Source organism: Schistocerca nitens, chromosome 4 (assembly GCF_023898315.1).
Source record: "Schistocerca nitens isolate TAMUIC-IGC-003100 chromosome 4, iqSchNite1.1, whole genome shotgun sequence".
Taxonomy (NCBI): domain Eukaryota; kingdom Metazoa; phylum Arthropoda; class Insecta; order Orthoptera; family Acrididae; genus Schistocerca; species Schistocerca nitens.
The window spans coordinates 106,477,821-106,502,008 of NC_064617.1; the positions used below are offsets into that span (position 1 = coordinate 106,477,821).

Below are 24,188 nucleotides of genomic sequence, written 5' to 3' on the forward strand. Positions count from 1 at the left end.
AGGGACGAATGGAGACGTGTCGTCTTCAGCGATGAGAGTCGCTTCTGCCTTGGTGCCAATGATGGTCGTATGCGTGTTTGGCGCCGTGCAGGTGAGCGCCACAATCAGGACTGCATACGACCGAGGAACACAGGGCCAACACCCGGCATCATGGTGTGGGGAGCGATCTCCTACACTGGCCGTACACCACTGGTGATCGTCGAGGGGACACTGAATAGTGCACGGTACATCTAAACCGTCATCGAACCCATCGTTCTACCATTCCTAGACCGGCAAGGGAACTTGCTGTTCCAACAGGACAATGCACGTCCGCATGTATCCCGTGCCACCCAACGTGCTCTAGAAGGTGTAAGTCAACTACCCTGGCCAGCAAGATCTCCGGATCTGTCCCCCATTGAGCATGTTTGGGACTGGATGAAGCGTCGTCTCACGCGGTCTGCACGTCCAGCACGAACGCTGGTCCAACTGAGGCGCCAGGTGGAAATGGCATGGCAAGCCGTTCCACAGGACTACATCCAGCATCTCTACGATCGTCTCCATGGGAGAATAGCAGCCTGCATTGCTGCGAAAGGTGGATATACACTGTACTAGTGCCGACATTGTGCATGCTCTGTTGCCTGTGTCTATGTGCCTGTGGTTCTGTCAGTGTGATCATGTGATGTATCTGACCCCAGGAATGTGTCAATAAAGTTTCCCCTTCCTGGGACAATGAATTCACGGTGTTCTTATTTCAATTTCCAGGAGTGTATGTTTTGTTATGGTGATCTGTAATTATTAGTGCGAATGGTTGGGATATCCAAGAATGGAAACTGCAGGTAGGAATACCAGCAATGTAGGAAAAAATAGATTGCTACTAACCGTAAAGATGACGCCTTAAGTTCAAGACACTTACATACAAGGTTTTTGCCTCAGCCTTCATCAGAAAGAGGAAGAGAAACACACACCTTTCATTCAGACAAGGAAGCACACCTCATGCACACACAACTGCCAACTCTGGCAGATCAGGCCAGAATGTCAGCATTTTGGCAGTGTAGCTTTTCCTATATTGCTGATTGTGATATCTCTCATGTTGATACCTAATGGATTGACTAATGTGCAGGGAAATGTCTTACAATTACTGTGCCCACGCATCTGACAGGAACTATAGATACTTACGGTTATTTAGAGCCCCGTCAATCAAACTGGAACCAGTTATGTGATACTTGGGAAGGTCACACTACACATTGATAGAACAGAGTTGCTTTTTACCGTCTTCTCTCAGGGAGTATGGAGTTTCAGATGATCATCAGTGCACGCTGCAGATATTGATTTTCCTGTGACTTGTGAATGATGCTATTCTAGTAACATAATCTTGCATAGAAATTGTGCATCACTTTGTAGTTTAGTAGATTGCACTGTAGTTCCTTCTCTAGATTGCTGCACAGATGACAAAATGGTAGATATAGAAATAGATGACAGAGGGATAGAAAAACAATTAAAATTGCTCAAAAGAGGAAAGGCCACTGGATCTGATGGGATACCAGTTCGATTTTACACAGAGTACACAAAGGAACTTGCCCCCCTTCTTGCAGCAGTGTACCATAGGTCTCTAGAAGAGCGTAGCATTCCAAAAGATTGGAAATGGGCACAGGTCATTCCCATTTTCAAGAAGGGACGTCAAACACATGTGCACAACTATAGACCTATAGCTCTAACATTGATCAGTTGTAGAATTTTGGAACACGTATTATGTTTGAGTATAATGACTTTTCTGGAGACTAGAAATCTGCTCTGTAGGAATCAGCATGGGTTTCGAAAAAGACAATTGTGTGAAACCCAGCTCGCGCTATTCGCTCACGAGACTCAGAGGGACATTGTCACGGGTTCCCAGGTAGATGCCGTGTTTCTTGACTTCCGCAAGGCATTTGATACAGTTCTCCACAGTCGTGTAATAAACAAAGCAAGAGCTTGTGTGTTTGGATTGAAGAGTTCCTAGATAACAGAATGCAGCATGTCACTCTCAATGGAGAGAAGTGTCCCGAAGTAAGAGTGATTTCAGGTGTGCCGCAGGGGAGTGTCATAGGACCATTGCTATTCACAGTATATATAAATGACATTGTGGATAACATCGGAAGTTCACTGAGGCTTTTTGCGGATGATGCTGTAGTATATCGAGAGGTTGTAACAATGGAAAATTGTACTGAAGTGCATGAGGATCTGCAGCGAATTGATGCATGGTGCAGGGAATGGCAATTTAATCTCAATGTAGACAAGTGTAATGTGCTGTGAATACATAGAAAGAAAGATCCTTTATCATTTAGCTACAATATAGCAGGTCAGCAACTGGAAGCAGTTAATTCCATAAATTATTTGGGAGTAGGCATTAGGAGTGATTTAAAATGGAATGACCATATAAAATTAATTGTCAGTAAAGCAGATGCCAGACTGAGATTCATTGGAAGAATCCTAAGGAAATGCAGTCTGAAAACAAAGTACAGTACACTTGTTTGCCCACTGCTTGAATACTGCTCACCGGTGTGGGATCCGTACCAGGTAGGGTTGATAGAAGAGATAGAGAAGATCCAACGGAGAGCATCGCACTTTGTTACAGTATCATTTAGTAATCACAAAAGCGTTATGGAGATGATAGATAAACTCCAGTGGAAGACTCTGCAAGAGAGACGCTCAGTAGCTCGGTACGGGCTTTTGTTGAAGTTTCGAGAACATACCTTCACCGAGGAGTCAATCAGTATATTGCTCCCTCCTACTTATATCTCGCGAAGAGACCATGAGAATAAAATCAGAGAGATCAGAGCCCACACAGAGGTATACCGACAATCTTTCTTTCCCCGAACAATATGAGACTGGAATAGAAAGGAGAACTGATAGAGGTACCCAAGGTACCCCCCGCCACACACAGTCAGGCGGCTTGTGGAGTATGGATGTAGATGTAATTTGGAGAACTGTAACCAATTTCAAAAGTCATTTCCATGAAGCTGTTGATAGATTGAAATGTGAAGAATGTGAATGGCATCAGAATGTAGAATTCACAAACCTGTCCTCTGCTTGATTCCCGTAGCAAAGTCAAGCTGCCTTGAAGTGACATGTGGCTTGAGTCCTACTGCTGCTATAATCTTAGATCCATTTTTTTCATCAGTCACAGCTCTTTTTCATTGGTGTACTGTATTCTTCACACTTCAAGTCCCTTGAAATCTTTCTGTAATATTTTCAAAGGCAGGGCATGAAGGTTTGGCACAGTCAAGATAACTTTCAGCATACAACCATATTTTTACTCTGACAGTCTGGCAACATTCATCATAAATGAAAAGCATATTCACTTTTTGGCCTGTCGTAAACATTATAAAAGTCTGAACAACTTCACAATCAACTAGTCAGTCACTAAAATAGCAGAATAAAGACTGGTAGGCTTCAATCAACAGGGAAAGACACGAACTGTACCTGAGTAAGGTGTTTAGTTATATGGGGGAGGATCAGAAAGTAACACACAAAATATTTTTCTCACCTAGTATTGCAGCTGGAATGTTGAAATTTCGCAACAATTTAGTTTGTAGTTTGCGTTACAGAGGGTGCTTTGTTTTCGTGTGCAGTTCTAGCAAGACAGCCCTGAACTATGAAACAAACATGGTGTGTTGTTACTATCATCAACTTAGGAAGAGCAGCGAAGTGTAGTCCAATATTTGTGGACCAAAGGGCATAAAGTGCGTGAAATTCACAGGAACATGCATGACATGTATCGGGATGACTGAATGGACTGTAGCAGTGTGTCCAGTGGTGTGCATTCTTCCAAGAGGGCCTTGTGAACCTTAGTGATTGGTCACATTCCAGGTGGCCAGTTACAGTTGCAACCCTGCAGAATGTCGGAGCCACTGAGGCAACAATTTTGAATGACCAACATATGCAACTGTGAACCTTATCACAGTAGTTCCACATTTTCTATGGTGCAGTGTATAATACTGTTCATGACACACTGAAATTTTATTAAGTTAGTTCTTGCTGTATGCCTGAGAACCTGAGAGAACTCTTGACAGTCTGACGACATTCACCATAAATGAAAAGCATATTTACTTTTTGGCCTGTCGTAAACATTATGAAAGCCTGAACAACTTTACAATCAATTAGTCTATCACTAAAATAGCAGAATAAAGACTGGTAGGCTTTAATCAACAGGGAAAGACATGAACTGTAGCTGAGTAAGGTATTTAATTATATGGGGGAGGATCAGAATGTAACATACAATAATTTTTTTCTCCCCTGGCCAGTGAATGGTGACAAGCTTAGATCACTTAATGCATTAAACCAGAAAAGTGCATGGCTTTCTGAAAGGAATTATCACTGGTGATGAGTCGTGGGCGTACACTACATGCCTGAACCAGGCAGGCCTCTATAGGCAGGAAACATGCTGGTTCCCCAGTATGAAAAACATTCATAGTGACTCAGTCTGCTAGGAAAGTGCTTGTGACATGGACTTTGCTAAACATGGAACTGCTGTGAATGCTGCAGCCTACATTAAAACTTCAGTTAAGTTGCATCGTGCCCTTCATGACAAATGCCACAGTATTAATGCTGATGGCATCAAACTTCTTTATGACAATGCTCACCCTCATGGTGCTGCTCCTGCTCGTGGGAAAATTGCCAAATTTGGGTGGGAGGGACTCCAGCATCCACCATACATTCCAGACATTGCACCATCAGGTTTTCATCTGTTTGCTCCCAAGAAGAAATTCTTGGCTGGCCAACACTTTGTGACTGATGCGGAAGTGAAATCAGTGGTCCGCAGATGACTGTACTCCAACCAAATGATGGGACAAGTGTGTCGAGAATGTTGATGATTTTGTAGAAAAGTAGGTAAAAGTTGTAAGTTCATTTGTGATTTTTTTGTTTTGTTACCTCGTAAACATTTTGACAGTAAAATTATTGTTTGTTATTTTCTGATTTACCCTGTATTTGGTACAGAAAAATCAGAAATTTGTGGGACCTCTTCACCTGATGGTGCTGTTATCTTGTTATTATTTTATCAAATTCCACATATGTTATGTAATTGAAGTCCTCTTTGGAAGCTGTTTCCTATGCTAAACAAAGAGTACATTGTTCCAAAAAAGTTATTGTCATAATTTGTGAGTTATAAATGTTAAAAATTACTAGTGTAAATCACAAAATTCACCACATTGTCCATTATAACTTGATGACAAGCGCAACTTGATATATTTACTCATTATGGATATATTAGGGGTGACCTCAATTTGTATTAAGAATAAAAAGAATTCAGGTACTGCTATTTAAGCATGCATAGTGCTTACCAATTCACAGTATCTTATCCATTATGGCAAAGGTAAGCATTTCGCCAAGTAATATGAGGGCTGGGGCAAAAGTCATTGCAACTATTTTGTTTACAAGCAGATACCAGCCAGATTGGGAAATGCAACTCATACAGATGAAAGGACAATGTGGGAACTAGATGTGTGGACATTGAAGAACATGCGAACATCGTGCCTCACACAGTTATTACAGCAGTGTACAGAAAAGTACTAGTCTCATGGTGCAAAATGATTACAGCATAGCACACATACAAGTGACCTGACAGAACTGGATTTAAAGGCCCTCAATGTAGTCCCCTGCAATATTTACCACATGCCTTCAATTGTGTGGTAAGCACTTAAAATCATCTGCATAACCATTTGGTGCACCATGTCAGAATTTGGTCATCTGTTGTTGCACAGCATTGGGTGTGCCCTCTTGTGTCACAAACGGCCTTCCATGTAGTCTTCCATGTAGTTTCCTTTACCTTTTATATGACATCAAAGTTACAGGGTGAAAGGTCAGGGGAGTACAGTGGGTGCTCCACTTCTCCCCATCCCCAGCACTGCTGTTGCTGCCATAAGCACCCTGCTTTATGTGGTTTTGTGGTGTCATGCAGTATGATTGCACTGTGAAAGAGTTCTCCCTTGGAGAGTGACTGTTTTGATGTATGAGTACTACTCAACACAGGGTACTTCCATGTTGCATGACACTCGCCACACAACTCTTTTCCTAGTGCACTCTGTGCTACTACCAGCAATCACAGTTACAACTATTGTCAATACAACACTATGCCTGCATAGCTTGCATGTGACAGATAGCAGTTTGTGACATGCTGGAAGAAAAATAATAGTTGCAATTACTTTTGCTCCAACCCTCATATATAATATTTTAAAGAAGCCGTATCAAATGTAAGTCAGTATATGACAGTTATACCTCCTGGCTCTCATTGCTGAAGTGAATTTCTTCATTTTCAGTTCCGAGTCAGCCTAGCAATCTGCGTGTGAGTGATATTGGAGAAACATCAGTTACACTTCTTTGGAGCAAGCCTTCCCATTCGAGTGAAAATATCGTCAGCTATGAGCTGTACTGGAATGATACATATGCGAAGGTAGGGTGATTCCAAAAAGATTTGATTTTTATCGTATATGTGTTTATTGACAGTTGCTTCTGAATACATGGGTGTTTTACATTTGAACATACACCTTATAGCTGAAGATTATAAGTCTGTAATATATAAATGCCCTTACATTCTGAAATAATACAATGCATAGAACACAATAGAAGATAACAAAATCCTAAGTTTACAAATCCCCAAGTGTTCTTCTTCCAGGATTAAAAGGAGAGAACAAAACATTTCAAGGATGTAAAACATAATATTGAGACTGACCTGCTATTTAAAACAATGTGTCAAAAGAGAGAGAACAATGGAAGTTTTTTATTTCAATTATTTGGCGTTTATATTGCTGTACATATGATTTCATGAATGATTTACCTCTCAGCTACGTATTTTAGTGCCATCCCTTGAATTATCTTTCTCCAGTAACTCTTCAGAGGAATTATATACACCTAGATCTATAACACAATATGGATCTACAACACGTTTGTGGATCTCTTTATCACATTGTCACCCATAATTTTGGAAACAGAGATTTTCTTTTCTTAGGTATTTGTTTCTGTACCAGGTTATTGCAGCCTCCAGCTTTACTTTCTAGTTACTAACAGAATCAGAATGAAATGTTCCTCTTTGATGTTGTTTATTCATTGCTCGGTTTTATTTCCAGGAGAGGAATCATAAACGAATCCCAGTAGTAGAGAATTTCACATTAACTGGGCTGTACCCCAACACATTGTATTACGTGTGGCTAGCAGCACGCTCACAGAGGGGTGAAGGCGCGACCACGCCTCCAATACCAGTGAGAACGAAGCAGTATGGTAAGCCACACAGTGCTCAGACTATGTTCCTTTTAAAGTCCCCTCATTTACCTTCAGGTCCTCTCCCTGCTGATCAGATCTTTTCATTCTGGAATAATATCTCTTATGAGATAAATCATATGTGCACAAGTTTTAAAAAAGCACAGGTAAGTTTTTGTAAATGCCAGTATCATTCACTGTTTTGCACATAGATTGAAAATGAGCAGTCTCACTTCAGTATATTGTTGTTTATACAGACAGAGCAAGTTTTATACAGAGCACATAATGCATTACAGCACATTCTGTTGCAGTATAAGCCCACAAGCAAAGCATAAGTAAAGACACATTGCCTACCACCTGTACTTCTTATTCGTAAGTGAGTCATCTGTAAGATGATCAATATTTTAAAATATATGCTGTTACTTATTCAGAATCATCTCATTGTATGAAGATAAATTTTGAATCCTATTGAGACACACATTTTCCCAATTCAGTTGTGCAGAATTTATGTAATAACAAACAATATTGTGACAGACAGTGGGAGATTCTGCCAGCATTTGGAAAATATTACAGATGGCTCATTTTTAATGAGTAGCACTGTAGCACTTAATACTTTTTATTCACTGTAATACTCAGTTAGCTGAGTGGATTGGTTCTGTTTATATTCACTTTGTATGTGTATTGTAACATCACAAGCATTGCATGCTTCCAGATTGGGAATGTTTGATAAATATCACACATATTATATACAAAAACTTTATTTATTACTTATCGTTCTCATTATTTATCATTATTGTTCAATGGCTTAATTTTCACTGTTCCAGCACAGCCTATTTCTTAACAGTATTTGTCACAACATTGCACCAGTTCTGCACTGTTTATATTCACTGTGCATTTTGAGTGCACCTTTCCTGAAAGTTACCGTATAGTCTCACTCACACTATTTACGTTAAGAGTGTGAGAGTGCGTGAGTGTGCGTGTGGACTGCACATGAGTCACCAAATTTATATTTACCACCCATTTTTTTAATGGTCAGTGGCAAATGCAAGATGCTGGATATGCACCATGATTTTTTTGGGTGCTCAGTTTTTTCCTCTCTTGTTCTTACTCCATATTAGACATTACTTACACCTAGCTCTAACAATATATGGAAACTATCGTTCATTTTGTTTTTTGGGATAATCTGATTTCTCTCATCTGCTTTTAAAATTACTTTTTTAATTTTTTATGTCATTTTGTTGTGAAATAGTGTTTGTTAGGCAAAAATGAATCTAGTTGTAATGAATTTCAAATCCATAAACTTGAAATTAATTGTGGAGAAACAGTGAAATTTTTGTTGTCAGACAGAACATTTTAACTTAGAATTTAAAATTAAACCATAGATACCTGAAAGAAATCTGTCTGACACACAGGGACCAAGATGGAACTAAATAGATAGACTAATATGAAATGACAGTGCTTTTTCCTTACATTGAAAATACTGCGGAGACCATAAAATTATTATAAAAAATCAAAGTTTAAATTTTTACCAAGAAGTTGCACTTCACTTAAAAAACAAAAAACTACCAACATTAGCCATTCCCAAGTCTACTTCATACAATTCAAAGTTAATCTGTGCCCATAGGCACCTGCAAGGGAGAAAGGAGGGGCACATAATGGCCCTGCACCTCCCCCTCTTGGAATCTGGAGTACAAAGCTTTTATTAATTACAGAATTCTCATGTACATCTAGAAGTGAATGTATAACCATCAGTTTTCTGGGATATATTTGTAATAAGTTTTTTTGTGTTACCTGTAAAATGTAGGTCTTGTGGTTGACATGTCTTGAAACTGACCAACTTATTTATATATAAATGGCAGTTTTGGAGTGTTGCCCCCCCTCTCTGTACCCCACCTACCAAGATTAATTTCTGTGGACACCTATATCTGTGTCCAGGTAAGAGCTCAAGGCATACTGGCCATTTCTAATGAGAATCAATAGTTCACTGATCTACCTGATTTCGACTTCTTGTGTGTATATTTCCTGGGGTACAGTTGGCTGTTGATTGTCCAGTTGTAATGGGACTACTTCAATGTGATTAAAAAGAGATGTGGCAGCCTCAATTTACCATCAGCTAAAACATTTATCTGGTAGCTTACAAGCTTGTCATGCTACATCTCATCTTTTCCTGGCTCAAGGATCTGAAAAATTCCCTAGGACTGGTGAGAAGAGTTCTAATGGGGAATCATCTTCTGTGAATCCTCTTTCAATTTTTAATTCTTCATCATACTGATGAAGTTTAATGGAAGCTGTCACATTGACAGATATATTTTGAGTGTATTAACATGAATTGCATCAGTATCCTGTTTCATGAGAGCTGTTGGTATCCTAGACCATAGATGATATAGACAGTGCATGACATCATAACAGTGAAACTAGCATTTTGATCAGCTGACTGATGGTGGCATCCATTTGCAGGTGACTTCTGGAATACTGTCCAGTTTATCTTTATAAATTGTAGTATTTACAGTAAATGCTACTTTATTGCAACAGGGGTGTCTTGAGTAGTATTTGGTTGCAAAGAGGAAGTAAGGCACTGTAAGCAAAAAAGAAAAAGGATACATCATGAGGGTATTATCTGAATGGGATGGAAATCTGTAGATGTGTTGTACATATACAGATGAACAAATAATTACAATTTCAGAAAAATTGGGTGATTTATTGAAGCGGAACAGCCTTACAAGCTGAGCAAGTCAGTACTATGTAGGTCCACCTCAGGCCCTTAAGTGAGCAATTATTTAGCTTGGCAATGATTGGTAGAGTTGTTGGATGACCTCCTGAAGCATGTCACGCCAAATTCTGTCCAACTGACATGTTAGGTCATCAAAATTCTGAGCTGGTTGAAGGGCCCTGCCCATAATGCTCCATATAGATCCAGAAACCTTGGTGGTCAAGGTATGGTTTTGTAAGCATGTGAAGGTAAGCTGTAGAAACTCTTGCCATGTGCAGGTGGGCATTATCTTACTGAAATCTAAGTCCAGATGACCTGACATGAAGGGCAAAGAAATGAAGCATAGAATGTCATCGATGTGCCACTGTGCTATAAGACGGCTGCACATAACAACCAAAGGGGTCCTGCTATTACAAGAAATTGCATCCCAGACCATCACACCTCATTGTCAGGCGGTATGGTGGTGTCAGTCAGATTGGTATCCACTGCTGTCCAAGCGAGGCACCTCGAGATACGTCTTCATCCTGGAATCTCATTGACTGGAGTAGAGTTGTCTTCAGTGATGAGTCTGGCTTTGAATTGAGCCCCAGTGGCAAGTGAAGATGTGTCTGGAGCCTTGAATAAATCATCCAGTTTTTCTGAAAATGTAATCATTTTTTTGTCTGTACATGTAAGTCTCATCTACTGGTTTCCATACCATTTGGATAATTCCTTCCTGGAGTGTCATTTTTTGTGTCTTAAGAGTGTATTTTGTACCACAAACAGCCCCTGTAGTTTCATAAAGTTCCAGTAGGTGGCGGCTCTATATGTAGTGCCGATGGTACTGTTACTGATGACTGTGCCGCTAAAGCGGAGTTATTGAACACAGTTTTCTGAAATTCGTCACCAGGGAAGACGAATGGAATATTCCAGAATTTGAAACACGAACAGCTGCTAGCATGAGTTTCTTAGAAGTAGATGCCTTAGGGGTTGAGAAGCAACTCAAATTGCTTGATACGGGCAAGTCTTCATGTCCAGATTGTATACCGATTAGGTTCCTTTCAGATTACGCTGATACAATAGCTCCCTACTTAGCAATCATATACAACCGCTCGCTCACTGATAGATCTGTACCTACAGATTGGAAAATTATGCAGGTCGCACCAGTGTTTAAGAAGGGTAGTAGGAGTAATCCACCGAACTCCAGACCTATATCATTGACGTCGGTTTGCCGTAGGGTTTTGGAGCATATACTGTATTTAAACATTATGAATCACCTTGAAGGGAACGATCTATTGATACGTAATCAGCATGGTTTCAGAAAACATCGTTCTTGTGCAACGCAGCTAACTCTTTATTCGCACGAAGTAATGGCCGCTATCGACAGGGGATCTCAAGTTGGTTCCGTATTTCTAGATTTCTGGAAAACTTTTGACACCGTTCCTCACAAGCGACTTCTAATCAAGCTGCGAGCCTATGGGGTATCGTCTCAGTTGTGCGACTGGATTCATGATTTCCTGTCAGGAAGGTCACAGTTCGTAGTAATAGATGGCAAATCATCGAGTAAAACTGAAGTGATATCAGGTGTTCCCCAGGGAAGCGTCCTGGGACCTCTGCTGTTCCAGATCTATATAAATGACCTGGGTGACAATCTGAGCAGTTCTCTTAGGTTGTTCACAGATGATGCTGTAATTTACCGTCTAGTAAGGTCATCCGAAGACCAGTAACAGTTGCAAAGAGATTTAGAAAAGATTGCTGTATGGTGTGGCAGGTGGCAGTTGACGCTAAATAACGAAAAGTGTGAGGTGATCCACACGAGTTCCAAAGCAAATCCGTTGGAATTTGATTACTCGATAAATAGTACAATTCTCAAGGCTGTCAATTCAACTAAGTACCTGGGTGTAAAAATTACGAACAACTTCAGTTGGAAACACCACATAGATAATATTGTGGGGAAGGCGAGCCAAAGGTTGCGTTTCATTGGCAGGACACTTAGAAGATGCAACAAGTCCACTAAAGAGACAGCTTACACTACACTCGTTCGTCCTCTGTTAGAATATTGCTGCGCGGTGTGGGATCCTTACCAAGTGGGATTCACGAAGGACACGGAAAGGGTGCAAAAAAGGGCAGCTCGTTTTGTATTATCATGTAATAGGGGAGAGAGTGTGGCAGATATGATACGCGAGTTGGGATGGAAGTCATTAAAGTAAAGACGTTTGTCTTCGCGGCGAGATCTATTTACGAAATTGCAGTCACCAACTTTCTCTTCCAAATGCGAAAATATTTTGTTGAGCCCAGCGTACATAGGTAGGAATGATCATCAAAATAAAACAAGAGAAATCAGAGCTCGAACAGAAAGGTTTAGGTGTTCATTTTTCCTGCGCGCTGTTCGGGAGTGGAATGGTAGGGAGATAGTACGATTGTGATTCGATGAACCCTCTGCCAAGCACTTAAATGTAAATTGCAGAGTAATCGTGTAGATGTAGATATAGATGTAGATGTAGCCTTCATAATGGCATCTGCAACAAGAGATGTATTCCAAAAAGAGAGCTGTCACTTTGTTTCTTTTGGCAATAAACCAGAACATTGCAAGGTATTCATAGGCACTGGCAGAACATCTACAGAGACCTGACCATGAACAAAAGCACACTTTGTCATTGGGCAAGACATCTGTCATCATTGCAACAAGGTAATGCAAACCTATCCAATCTCCCATGCACCAGCCAGCTGGATACAGCTGTGACTCATATAACGTTGAGACATACGGACACTCTGACCTGAAGTGATCGATGGACCGCAGTCAGACTTCTCGCTGCTCAGCTGGACATCTCTGTTGGTAGTGCTGACACACTCGTCCACCAGTTGGGATACTCAAAGGGTGTGTGCCCACTGTATTACTTGCTGCCTAAAAGAAGACCATGAACTGCAACAGAGGATCATCTGTTCGGAAGGCCGAGCACGACAATTTATCATCTAACATCGTCATATGCGATGAAACATTGGTTCATCATTTTGAACTAGAAACAAAATGGCAATCTGTGGAGGGACACCGTGCCATCTCTCCTCTGAAGAAAAGGTCAAAGTCACATCCTCAGCCAGTAAAGTCATGGTGATGGTCTTCTGGGACTTTGGAGGGGTTATTCTGTTTGATGTCCCCCCTCATGGTGCAGCTGTCAACTCTGAAATCTATTGTGCTACCCTCAGGAAATTGAATAAACAACTTCAGTGTGTTTGTCACCACAAAAATGCAAACAAACTTCTCCTTCTCCGTGATACATAAGGCGCCACACGAGACTGTGCTCCTGAGAGGAACTCACAAAATTTCATTGGACTGTTCTGCCTCATCCGTCCTAAAGCCCAGATCTCGCATCTTCTGACTTCCATCTGTCTGGCCCAATGAAGGATGCACTCTGTGGGAAGCAGTATGTGGATGATGGTGGGGTTACTGATGCAGCAAAGTGTTGCCTACAATGTTGACCACTAGAGTGATACCATGTGGGCATACAGGTCCTCTCATTAAGTTGGCATAAGGTCATGACATTGAACAGAGATTATGTTGAAATGTAGCCAAAACAGTGGGGAATAATATAGTGTATTGGTATCCCGAATAAAACTAACATACTTTCAGAAAAGAAGTGTTGCGTTACTTATTGAACGTCTCTAATAAAAACAATTGTAACTGTCAGCTTCAGTTTGGGTAGTCTGTTTGGGTAGTCTGTAATGGTACAAATGTAGGTTTTTAATCACTGTCACATGACTTAGATGTTAGTTTCAAACCTCAACACATCAGAGAAAGAGGTGTGCTCTGTCTGTATGTATCTTTGGTTTAAGGTTAGTATGGCTCTCCATGAAACAGAATGAAAATCAAACTCATAACAAGTTTTGTTATTTCATTCATGGCTTGCAAATGGTCTCTTGTGCTATAGACATTTCTAAAACCAAATTGTTTTCTTTTCCTGATTAAAAGCAATTATTTTTGTGTTATCATTTTGGTGAGTAAATAGTGCATTAAAGAGAAGAGCCTGTTAGATCTATAGCTTTGTATGTCTTGTCTGTCTCATTTCTTCTCAGGCAAAACAACTGCAGCATTGTTCCAGTTTTGGGTAAATGTCTGCCTCCATAGGCAATATTGAAATATTTTTGCAATAATTTGTATTGCAATACCGTCATCTCCAGGTGCCTTTCATTTTTCATTCCTTGAATGACTTTATACTCCTCATATAGGATTTTCATGTAATGGCACAGTTTCCATGTATATTTTGTGTGCATCTGTGCAATTTCTTGAACTTTATGGATTTTTAAAGAGCTAACTGAATGCTTGAGCAATTTTCGCTCTGTTGTTAGTTACTGTGCCATCTGTCAGTCGATGAATTTGATTTCTGTCAATGAAGTTAGTTCTGCTATGTAGAAAGCATTGTCACTCAAGAGTGAAGACAGTAGGCACATGGCAGAACTCAGAAGGAGAACTGTCCTCGCTATACAAGTCTTCAGAACAAGAAACAGCTTCTGACAAACAGGCACATGAGTATTAAAGTAGGAAAGAATTCATCAGAACATTTGTGTGGTATGTTTTGTTATATGACTGTGAAGCAGGTGTCCCAATGGAACAGGATATAAAACACATAGAAGCAATAGAAATGTGGATGTGAAGAAAGATGCTGAAAGTAAGCTGGAGAAGGAAAAAGTTGAGCGAGTCCTCGAGGAGGTAGATGAAACAAGGAATTGGTCACTTGATCACTACTGTAGGAAACAGGGAAACAAAATTCTTTAGCCATCTTGATGAATTCTTGATGACTATATTGGAAGGAAAGGTTTTAAGGAAGAGGAAGACTATGAAGAATCATCTGGATTCTGTGATGGAAGGGTTTAAATTTAATCAGTAGACTGAAATTTAAATGCTCTGCAGAGGATAGCATAGCTTTTAGAAGATGATGGTGATGACATTTCTGTTTTGTTTTATCATTCCCTAATTGTTATCTAGTTTCTGTCTTCCTAAATTGTGATAGGATATTCTCACATCATCTCAAAGATATTTTTAAACTGTTTCATTTTATCCAGCAAACTCTGTCATATTCTTTTTATTGTTTGTGTGTAGCTCTTTACTCTTCTTTAGTGTTTTGTTCAGTCAATTCTATTATTCATTTCAACAATACACAGCATTTTTCCTAATGTGTATTTTTCCTCTATATAAATATAACAGCCTGTTATTAAGTGTCTGTAATATTATACAGCGAAAGATATTTATAGAGAACCTGAAGTATTTGTCATGATCAGTTGCTATCTGCATTGCAAAACTAATAAAGAAATACATAAAAGAAAGTGAAGTTAAAAATATATGAGAGAAGAGTATGACAGAACAATTTTAGCAAGTGGAAGAAGGAGGGATGTTTAATACCATGTGTCAGAAATACATGATACAAATGTAAAAGCTGTCAGAAGAAACAGAAAGCAGTCTCTCTCAGAAAAAAAAGAAATTTGAAAAAAGACAGTGAAGATGTTGGACACAAGTTGTTCTTACACAAGTTCACATTAAAGAAAAAAAGTGTAAATTTTTAAATTTTGTTTAATTTTTCATTACTTTTTACTTTTATGTTACGCTGATTTTGTTTTGACTCTTTGCTTCTTATGTTTTATTTGCTTCATATTCTGTAGCTTAAAGTAAATTGGTCAGTTACCACCTTGTTATGTCTTTTAGTAATCTCCCATCTCTTTTGTAGTACATCCTACATACAGAGAGATATTTTAAGCATTGTTATCCTCCTTGAGTCAAGGGTTTTAAAAAACTACCCATGTATTTAGGATTTTAGAGTAACATAAAAGCTTTTTGGTGGGCAGATGATGTAAAAAATGTTTTTATACTCGATGTGTACATTAACATTTATTAGATTTTTTGTTTTGTTTCCATATTGTTCCATTAGTTTTTAATGTGGCTTAGTAAGAGTTTATTATTTTTTATACTTTATTTATCAGCAGATGAAGTTATCAGATTGTCCACATAGTATGTAAATGACAGTTACATAGATTATTTACATTTATGAAAAAGAAAACAACAGAACATCCTTTCCAAAGACATTAACATCTCCACAGACTGGAACACTTAACAGTTACACCTGACCTCCTTCCATCATTTATCTACCTCTCCAACCCTTTATTGGTATGATACAGTGTATTCCAAACCCATTCCCATATCCTGTACCTGCAAAGGCATAGCTGTGCTAGAAAGTCAGGTGCAATTAGAAGGCTAGGCAGAGTCCAAGAGGCCACATAGCGAGAGCCCTGTCTGAACACAGTGCCAGGTGCGCCCCCACAGAATGTGCGCGGCGAGGCAGTGGGTCCAACATCGATACGTGTCACGTGGGATCCACCGCCAGCAGACCGCAGCAACGGCCGAATCGTCTACTACAAGCTGCAGGCAGTGGAGGCTGGCCGTTCAGACTCCGAAGCACATGTCATCACCCTGCAGGACAACACCTCGTTCACTCTGGACGAGCTCAAGCGATGGACCGAGTACCGCATCTGGGTGTTGGCTGGAACCAGTGTGGGAGATGGACCGAGCAGCTACCCCATCACAGTCCGTACCCACGAGGACGGTACGTAACTGCAGGGTGGCGGCGTGCACTGGTGGCGGGCTCTCTCTGTCTCTTTTTCTCTCTGTTTCATTTCTCTTCAGTTCATTGGGTGTGCGAACAGAATAGCCTTGTGTATATTACAGTTTGTATTGTTGGAGAGTGGATTATTTTTTCATGTGATGATTTGTATTTGACTAATTAATATCATTACTTTCACAGTGTCAATAACATTTTGTTGCATATTTATTCAAAAGTATAGGGACACTCGAGCAGTTTGTAGTACTTGACTGCTGTGCTGGTCAGACGTCACTTATTATCCAGATACTTGATGTTGTGTAATTCCACGCATCCTGTATTTTCATGGAAGTATGTAATTGTCCAATAAAATACCCCAGTTTCTGCTTGATTTCTCTCATTATCTGTAAAAGGACATGTTACTATAAAGCATTATTAATTTACAAACCAGTATTTGATTGCTATGTTTTGCAGTTGACATGCATAAAACTACAGTTTATGTGGAAACTGTGCAAAGTGTTATTTGTTCCATTATTAAGGGTATTTCTTTAATAGTGTTCAAGCAATATGGCATGCCTTAGCAATGGTCAAACAGTGGTCAACCTGAGAAGTTTTCATTCTTATTTTGTCAGTGTAACTTGACCCCCCCCACATCATCCTCTCCTCACGGTAGTAAAATGCATAAAGGATCTGTGTAATGGATTGAATATTTTGGTTTGTGACATATCATGTAAATCCAGTTATAACTACATGATCTCACTGATCTATGCATTCTGATATGATCTGCCTGTATTTATTCAAAATCACATGTTTTATAAATGTTTGATTTGATGGTTACTGTTTTTGCTCTTTTAATTTAATTTTAATGAGTGAAACTTATTTTCCTCTGTTTCTTACTTCACATACAGTTAAATTCCTGACACTATGAAATAGAATGAAACATGAAAACAAGTAAATTACCATAAATTTGGTTTCTGGTTGTTTGCATAATCATTCAATCTCCAAAAATATGGAGTTTGATTGTTCCTCCAAAGTCCAATATTATTCTGTCTGTAGTTCCTTCAGTTAGTAGTGTTGCTCTGCTGTATAATTTAGTTAAAATAGACTACAAAAGCTACTTCTGTTCACACACCCTTATTTAGAGTAATTATCAAGACAAATTAATATTTTGAAGGTGTCCAGGTGTAAAAAATAACATAAATGTTAATAGTGTAGGGAACTGACGGGTTTCTTTTCTTGAATTCTCAGTTAACCCAATAATTATATGTCATAGTCATGTGCCTGAAAAGAATCTGAAGAAAGCAGTTGAGATTAATCAAAAAGATAAAATTCCTTAGCCCTCCTTGTTCCTGACATGAGTTTAATGCCTTTTGAATTACTATCACCTTACACCTTGCCCACAACTCCATCGTGAGGACTCAAACCATCATTACCTATTTCCACTGATCATGTAACAATTCAAGTATTCATACCTCTTATTATACTCTGATTCAGAGACACATTCTAAATACTAGTACAGTATTTCTCATTCTTACAGATAATTTTTGGAAACATAATAATTTTTAATGTAGGCTCAGCATTTTTGATACTATCAATATATTTTCTTGTAAACTATTTTTGGAGTACTTTTTGATACTAATGTTTATAAAATTTTTGAAATATATTACATTTTTTGTGTGTGTGAGTGTATGGGAAATCCGTAACATTTTTTGTGAGGGTTATATCGAGGAAAGATTAAAAAAAAAAAAAAAAAAAAAAAAAAACTATTTTGCTAATTGTTTTCTTTTTTTCTATTTTGAACAAATGGAGGTCTTCCAGCCACTGGAAGAGGGAGAGGTCTATGGCTTGTATATTAATTTTTAATAATCACTGTCATTTGCCTTCCCCATTTTTGCATTCCGAAAATAGGATTTACAAGTAAATGGAAATGACTGTGTGTTGTTTAATGGCCCAGTTTCTTTTCTATAATTGTATAGAGCAGTTAAATCACTCACTCTCACATATTTGTATTGCCCTTGCTTTCACTAGCACACTAAAATCACGTGAATGTTTTTGAAAAAAAAAATTATCACATACAGCACAGTTTTTGCCTTTGTTTTCCAGTACTTATTGATTTTAGATTTTTTTGTTGCTTTCTGTTTTGATTACATTTTACTGCACATTGTGTATTGATAGATTCACATTTTACTGCATGTTGTCATTGTAAGTTTCCCTTTCCATTCACAGTCCTCAGTTTTCCTCTCCTTTACCTTCCTTTATAATATGATCAGTTTCTCTTAAGGCCTTAACTTAGGCAACGCATATGTGTTGCACTGTTGTCATTCACCTAGGCACTTATCTGGCACTTTATTTTACTGTGATTGACTTTGCACCAATGATTTAAGTTTCTTTTTGAACTCACTATTGTGTAATGTATATTGCCAATGTGTGTAATGTGTGTACGTGCGTGCGTGTGTATTTAATTTTGATTTTCTTTTGTGCTGTAAGTATTCATATTGATGCTGCTCTTTGTTTTTATTTGTCTGGCATTAAACAGCCAGTGAAAATTCACTGTTACTTACAGTGTGTGCATATTTTTCATTAATATGTGAACTTACAGCACATATCACTTTGCACTGCTATATTTGAGGTACTTATTAGCATAGTCATTCACTGTTGTATAGAAGTCATGTGCCACAAGTACTGAGCAGTGATCTTTGCATAGCTCTCAGAATGTCTTCACATTCCTTAGCACAAACACAAGTTTGTTGGAATGGTCTTCCTAAAAATTTTGTTCACCTATTACCTTAATTGCAAAGCTATCTTTCTCAACCTGTCATATAACCACAAATACAGTTTTCTACAATTATTGCAAGTTTTCTGGTCAATTTGGTCTTGTAGACACTAGCTTTTCACAAAAACACTATTAAACACACTAATAACCTGTTACTAGACATCATTATTATTTGTGGAGACATGACCTTCTTTTATTTTTAGTCTCTTTGTACTTGTAAAACTTTCACATTACCACATTTGAATACCAATACACATATGTACATGATTGGCACTATCCCTCAAAAATCTGATGGTGTAAAAATGAAGTATTAATTTATTACTCTCCTAACTTGTTGAAACATTGTGCATGGTTTGACAGCAATTTTCTCACTTTATGAAGCAGTATCATAATGCTTTTTGTTCTTTAAAGGAAATGCTACCCTCCTGTCAAATTAAACCTGTTTATGGAAATACTGGTGCACATTAAACAAAGCCCCTGTGCAACAAATTTTAGATTTGGAATGTATGGATCTGATTCAGTGACCAGTGTACACATATTCACAAAATTTGTACGAAATTCTGAAAAAAGATTTAGTGTATTTGTTATTTATGTCAGCCTTGTATTCAATGCAGTTCATTAGAAATAATTTCTAAAGTATCCCATGTACGCAGTAAAATATGGAGCTTTCATTTAAAGCAGTATGAATATAAAAGTCTTATACAATTATTTACAATAAGTAGAAAAAAATTTGTGGAAAATTACATAATTTAATGACAAAGTAGTAGCTTACAGTTGGGTCTATGAATGGAAAAGTTAAGAAAGAAATATGGAGCTTTCATTTAAAGCAGTATGAATATAAAAGTCTTATACCATTATTTACAATAAGTAGAAAAAAATTTGTGGAAAATTACATAATTTAATGACAAAGTAGTAGCTTACAGTTGGGTCTATGAATGGAAAAGTTAAGAAAGAAATAACACTGAATTGAATCAGATTATCTTTAGCTTATGGTGCGATATGTATTAACACTACTAAGAGAAAGAGTTTGTTAAACAGCAGACAGTGAACAGATTAACCCAGTTCAAGTGTGCTTGTTGTATCACATATAAGTTAGACTTTTATTGCTTGCACTGTGAAGAGACTGAATGAAAAGTCTTATGAAGAGTCCCAGTCTAGCAAACAGTTTAAAAGTGATCTGACAAACAAACTTCAGTGTGCAGATAATGAACATCTTACTCTACAAGTGAATGAAACTTCTGCATACCAGCAACTCCTTATGGCTTTTCACAGTATGTAATATTGTAAAAAAATATAGAAAAGGAGGAAGGTAAAGATATGTTAGCAGGATTGATTAGGACAATTTAAGTTATAGATTTATTCATTGAAAAGAAAGAAAAGCAGAGAAAAGCACATAAATATTTCAGTTATAGAGGGAAATCTAATAAAAGTAAGTGAAACCTAAGATAAAAAAATCGAGATAGATAAAAATCTGAAAATTAAAAAAAAGTAATCCTTATATAAAAATTTAATCAAAATGAACAGCCCTGGGTCAATACATGTTTGTAAGCTTGGCTACCATGTTAATTTCTTGTGACCAAGGTCATTTGCTTTTGTTTCTCTGTATATTTTTTCCTTCTTCTTCTTCTTATTATTATTATTATTAATCTTTCTTCTTGCTACACTGAGTATTATGAACATTAGCTCCAACCTTGTTGTGGCTCTTGACCTCTATATCATAGAATTACATATACTGTAGTAGGCACTGACACAATCACATACATTCTTGAAATTTTCTTAATTTTAAAATTTTCAGTGTTGCCTCATTATTATTATACACTTCCAGTCACTTAAAAAGGAAGTTGTCAGTGGTAGCTGAATCTGGTTTAATTGTCTTTGCTTATCTGCCTTTTTTTTAGTGCATTTTCTATTTCTCCATTCAATCTCTGCAAAGTAATAGAACCACGAGTGAAGAAGATTGGTGCATTACACCTCCCACTGGTGTGTACACACTGACATACACTAAATGAATGAACAATGAAGCCTGTGCTTTGCCATTGGCTCTGCCTGATGTGTTCAGTATGGCTGCTGAAGGCCCTGCAATCCATGGTAGTCTGTATCTGTGTAATAAAGTCAGTGTGCTGATGCCCCATTGTCTACTCTACAAGGAAGCTGTAGCTACATAACTCTTGCACTCATTGCCTTAAATCATGCCTCTTTATGTTAATCCAATTTTAATTTTCTTCCACATCATGGTTGCCACACTTAATTTTCCTGACAATGAAAAATGACATGAAGATAATTGAAGGGTAAACAGGAGAAAGATCAGTACGATAAATAAAAGTCTTAAGAGGGATATAAACACTCAAAAGAAAAAGGGCAACAGCTTACCACACAGTTGAAGTGCTGAGTGGTAGACATGTGCATAAAAAATAATTTGTTGCTAAGCTTTCAGACAATAACTGCCTGATTTCTAACAAACAAGGCAGACATTGGTAAATCTGTGTGGTCCAGCATTCCAGCCTGACTGGGTTGAGGGTTGTGTCAGGTGGAATGTGTGAGAGGAACAAGATGGGGAGGAGAGCAACAGAAGGATGAAGGAAAGGGAATGTTAAGGCTAGAGGAGAGGCAGTAACAATAGAACGGGATGGGGATATGGCCCCTGGGAACTCAGTTTCAAACAGCTAAGGGAAGCTGCATTGTGATACACAATGAAATAGGCTGTGGGGGCCAAGACAAGATGGAGGAGGGGAGGAGGACTGCATTGGAGACTGAAGAACAGATGGAATGTAGATGAATGAAGTAAGCAAAAAAGATGGGAAGCTGTTTGGGAGAGAATGCGTGGCTACAGGAGTAGAAACTGGAGTGGGACAGGGGATAATGGAGATTAAGGCATGAGAAACTGCAAAATCATAGGATGTTTTGTAGGGATAGTTCCAGTTTATGCAATTTGGAGAAACTGATATTGTGAGAGAGAACTCACAGGCATGAGCTGAAGTCAGTTATGTTGTGCTCAGCAGCATTGGGCTGTCAACTCCGTTAATAGGCCACAGTTTGGCAGTGGCTATCTATTACATTGGATAGCTGGTTGATGGTCGTCCCCACATAAAATGTTGTGTAGAAATTGCTCTGGAGATGATATAAGAGGATATCCAAAAGTGCTCACGTAGTGTTGATCAGGGAAGAGCTTCCATAGTACTCTTTTTTTCTTGCTAGGTTTTGTTTACCTATAGTGAGTTTTTCAGCTGTTCCGATTTTTCCTTTTTTCTTTCTTTCTTTCTTTTCGTGTTTCTTTCTTTGCTTGTTTTTCACAATTGTGGGTATCAAAAAACAGTGTGTAGTTGTGAAATTTTGTTTTATGTTTGGTAAAAGATGACACTATGGAAAGAACTCAACTGTAAGGATATTTTCCTTGTTAAAAACATAGTAACATGGTGATTGCTGATGAACCTCAATTTGGACATCTGTCAATAGACCATATAGATGAAAATGTTGAAAAAATCCATGAACTGGTTTTTGAAGACTCACAACGGACTATGACAGAGTTAAATGGATTTTCTTAGGTTGAAACAGTGAATTTTAACAAAAAGTATGGGAGTGAGTAGGGTTGCTACCATATTTGTGCCCTGGTTTCTGACTGACCAAAAAAAAGGAGCACTGGATGGTTTGAAAGGAAAGCTCTAAATCAGCCCAGATCTGAAATACAGCAGTTAGTTTGGATGCAAATCCATACAAATAGAAGTGATTCACATAATGGATTACTATTTTCAGTCAGAGTTCAAAATAGGAAACCAAAAAGTTGACTTGTCCTGTCTTGTCTGAATGAATAGTTAATTAATCACCAATTGACCAGGTCAACTTGAAGTTTATTACTGAGACTAAATTCAACTAGGAAGTTCCCTGTGTACTAAGTCCAACTGGAAATTTTCTGCCCATTAGCAGCAGAGTTCAATGAAGCTGTAGTCAATGGCAAGAGCAACAGCTTCACACTTGTGAAAGGCTTGTCTGCTCATTGAAGTTGAGAGTATCTAGAACTGCCCTGCATTTTCTATATGGAGGGTCTGAGAAGGTTGCATTAACTGTGTGCCTTAAAAATACTCAACCTGTTGGAGTAGGGGTCTGGTTTTCCACCAACACAGCTGTATCATTGCACCAGTTTCTGGGCAAAAATGGCATGACCCCTGTGCCCCATGTCTCTTATTCACCTGATCTAACTATGTGTGATTTCCTCTTGTTTCCACAAGTTGAGTAAGGGCATGGAAGGATACCAGTTTCATACAGATTTATTATCAACACTGATTGCATTATTTTTTTTAAATGACTGGTTACAGTTCAATATGAACCATCCTCAGCTATTAGCTGGATGGATTATTCGTGTAACTGGTATAATCAGATCTGAGGATGGTTCATATTGAACTGCAACCAGTCATTAAAAAAAAAAAAATTACATACTGCATCATATGTCCAGTAGCACAGCATGTAAGGACAAAATAAAACACTGAAAACAAAAAAATACATGAAGTCACTCCAAATCTTGGACTATTTAAGAGGCAGAAAAAAATATTGACAGTAAGCAAGTCAGTGATCAGTAAGAGATACTTAATAAAACATAGAAAAATGGAGTTTTTTTAATGTGTGGATTTATTTACCCTGTCATAATGGAAGGGAGATAAAATAGAAAAAAGGAGAAGTGAGGAGTCAGATTGAGAAAAATTAAACTTAGGACAACAGTAGTACATCTGCACACAAACGCATATGCGCACTTAAATGCATGCAAACATGCACACATGTGCACACGCGCGAATGCGCGCGCACGCGCGCGTGCAAACACACACACACACACACACACACACACACACACACACACACACACACACACCCTAGAAATGTGCTGCAAGTGATTGATTAATCAAAGATGACAGCTGAACTTCAAGACAATAAATAGGAATGTAGT

General features: G+C 38.3%; 1 protein-coding gene across 1 annotated transcript in view; it reads left to right on the forward strand.

Annotated features, from left to right (window-relative positions):
• The window catches only part of LOC126252140 (tyrosine-protein phosphatase Lar), a 555,880-nt gene that overhangs the window by 469,627 nt on the left and 62,065 nt on the right, over positions 1–24,188 (forward strand). Inside the window, exons 10-12 of the mRNA XM_049953007.1 lie at positions 6,273–6,406; positions 7,080–7,230; positions 16,189–16,488. Of these exons, the coding sequence (XP_049808964.1) occupies positions 6,273–6,406; positions 7,080–7,230; positions 16,189–16,488 (585 nt within the window). The remainder of the gene's footprint in view (positions 1–6,272; positions 6,407–7,079; positions 7,231–16,188; positions 16,489–24,188) is intronic.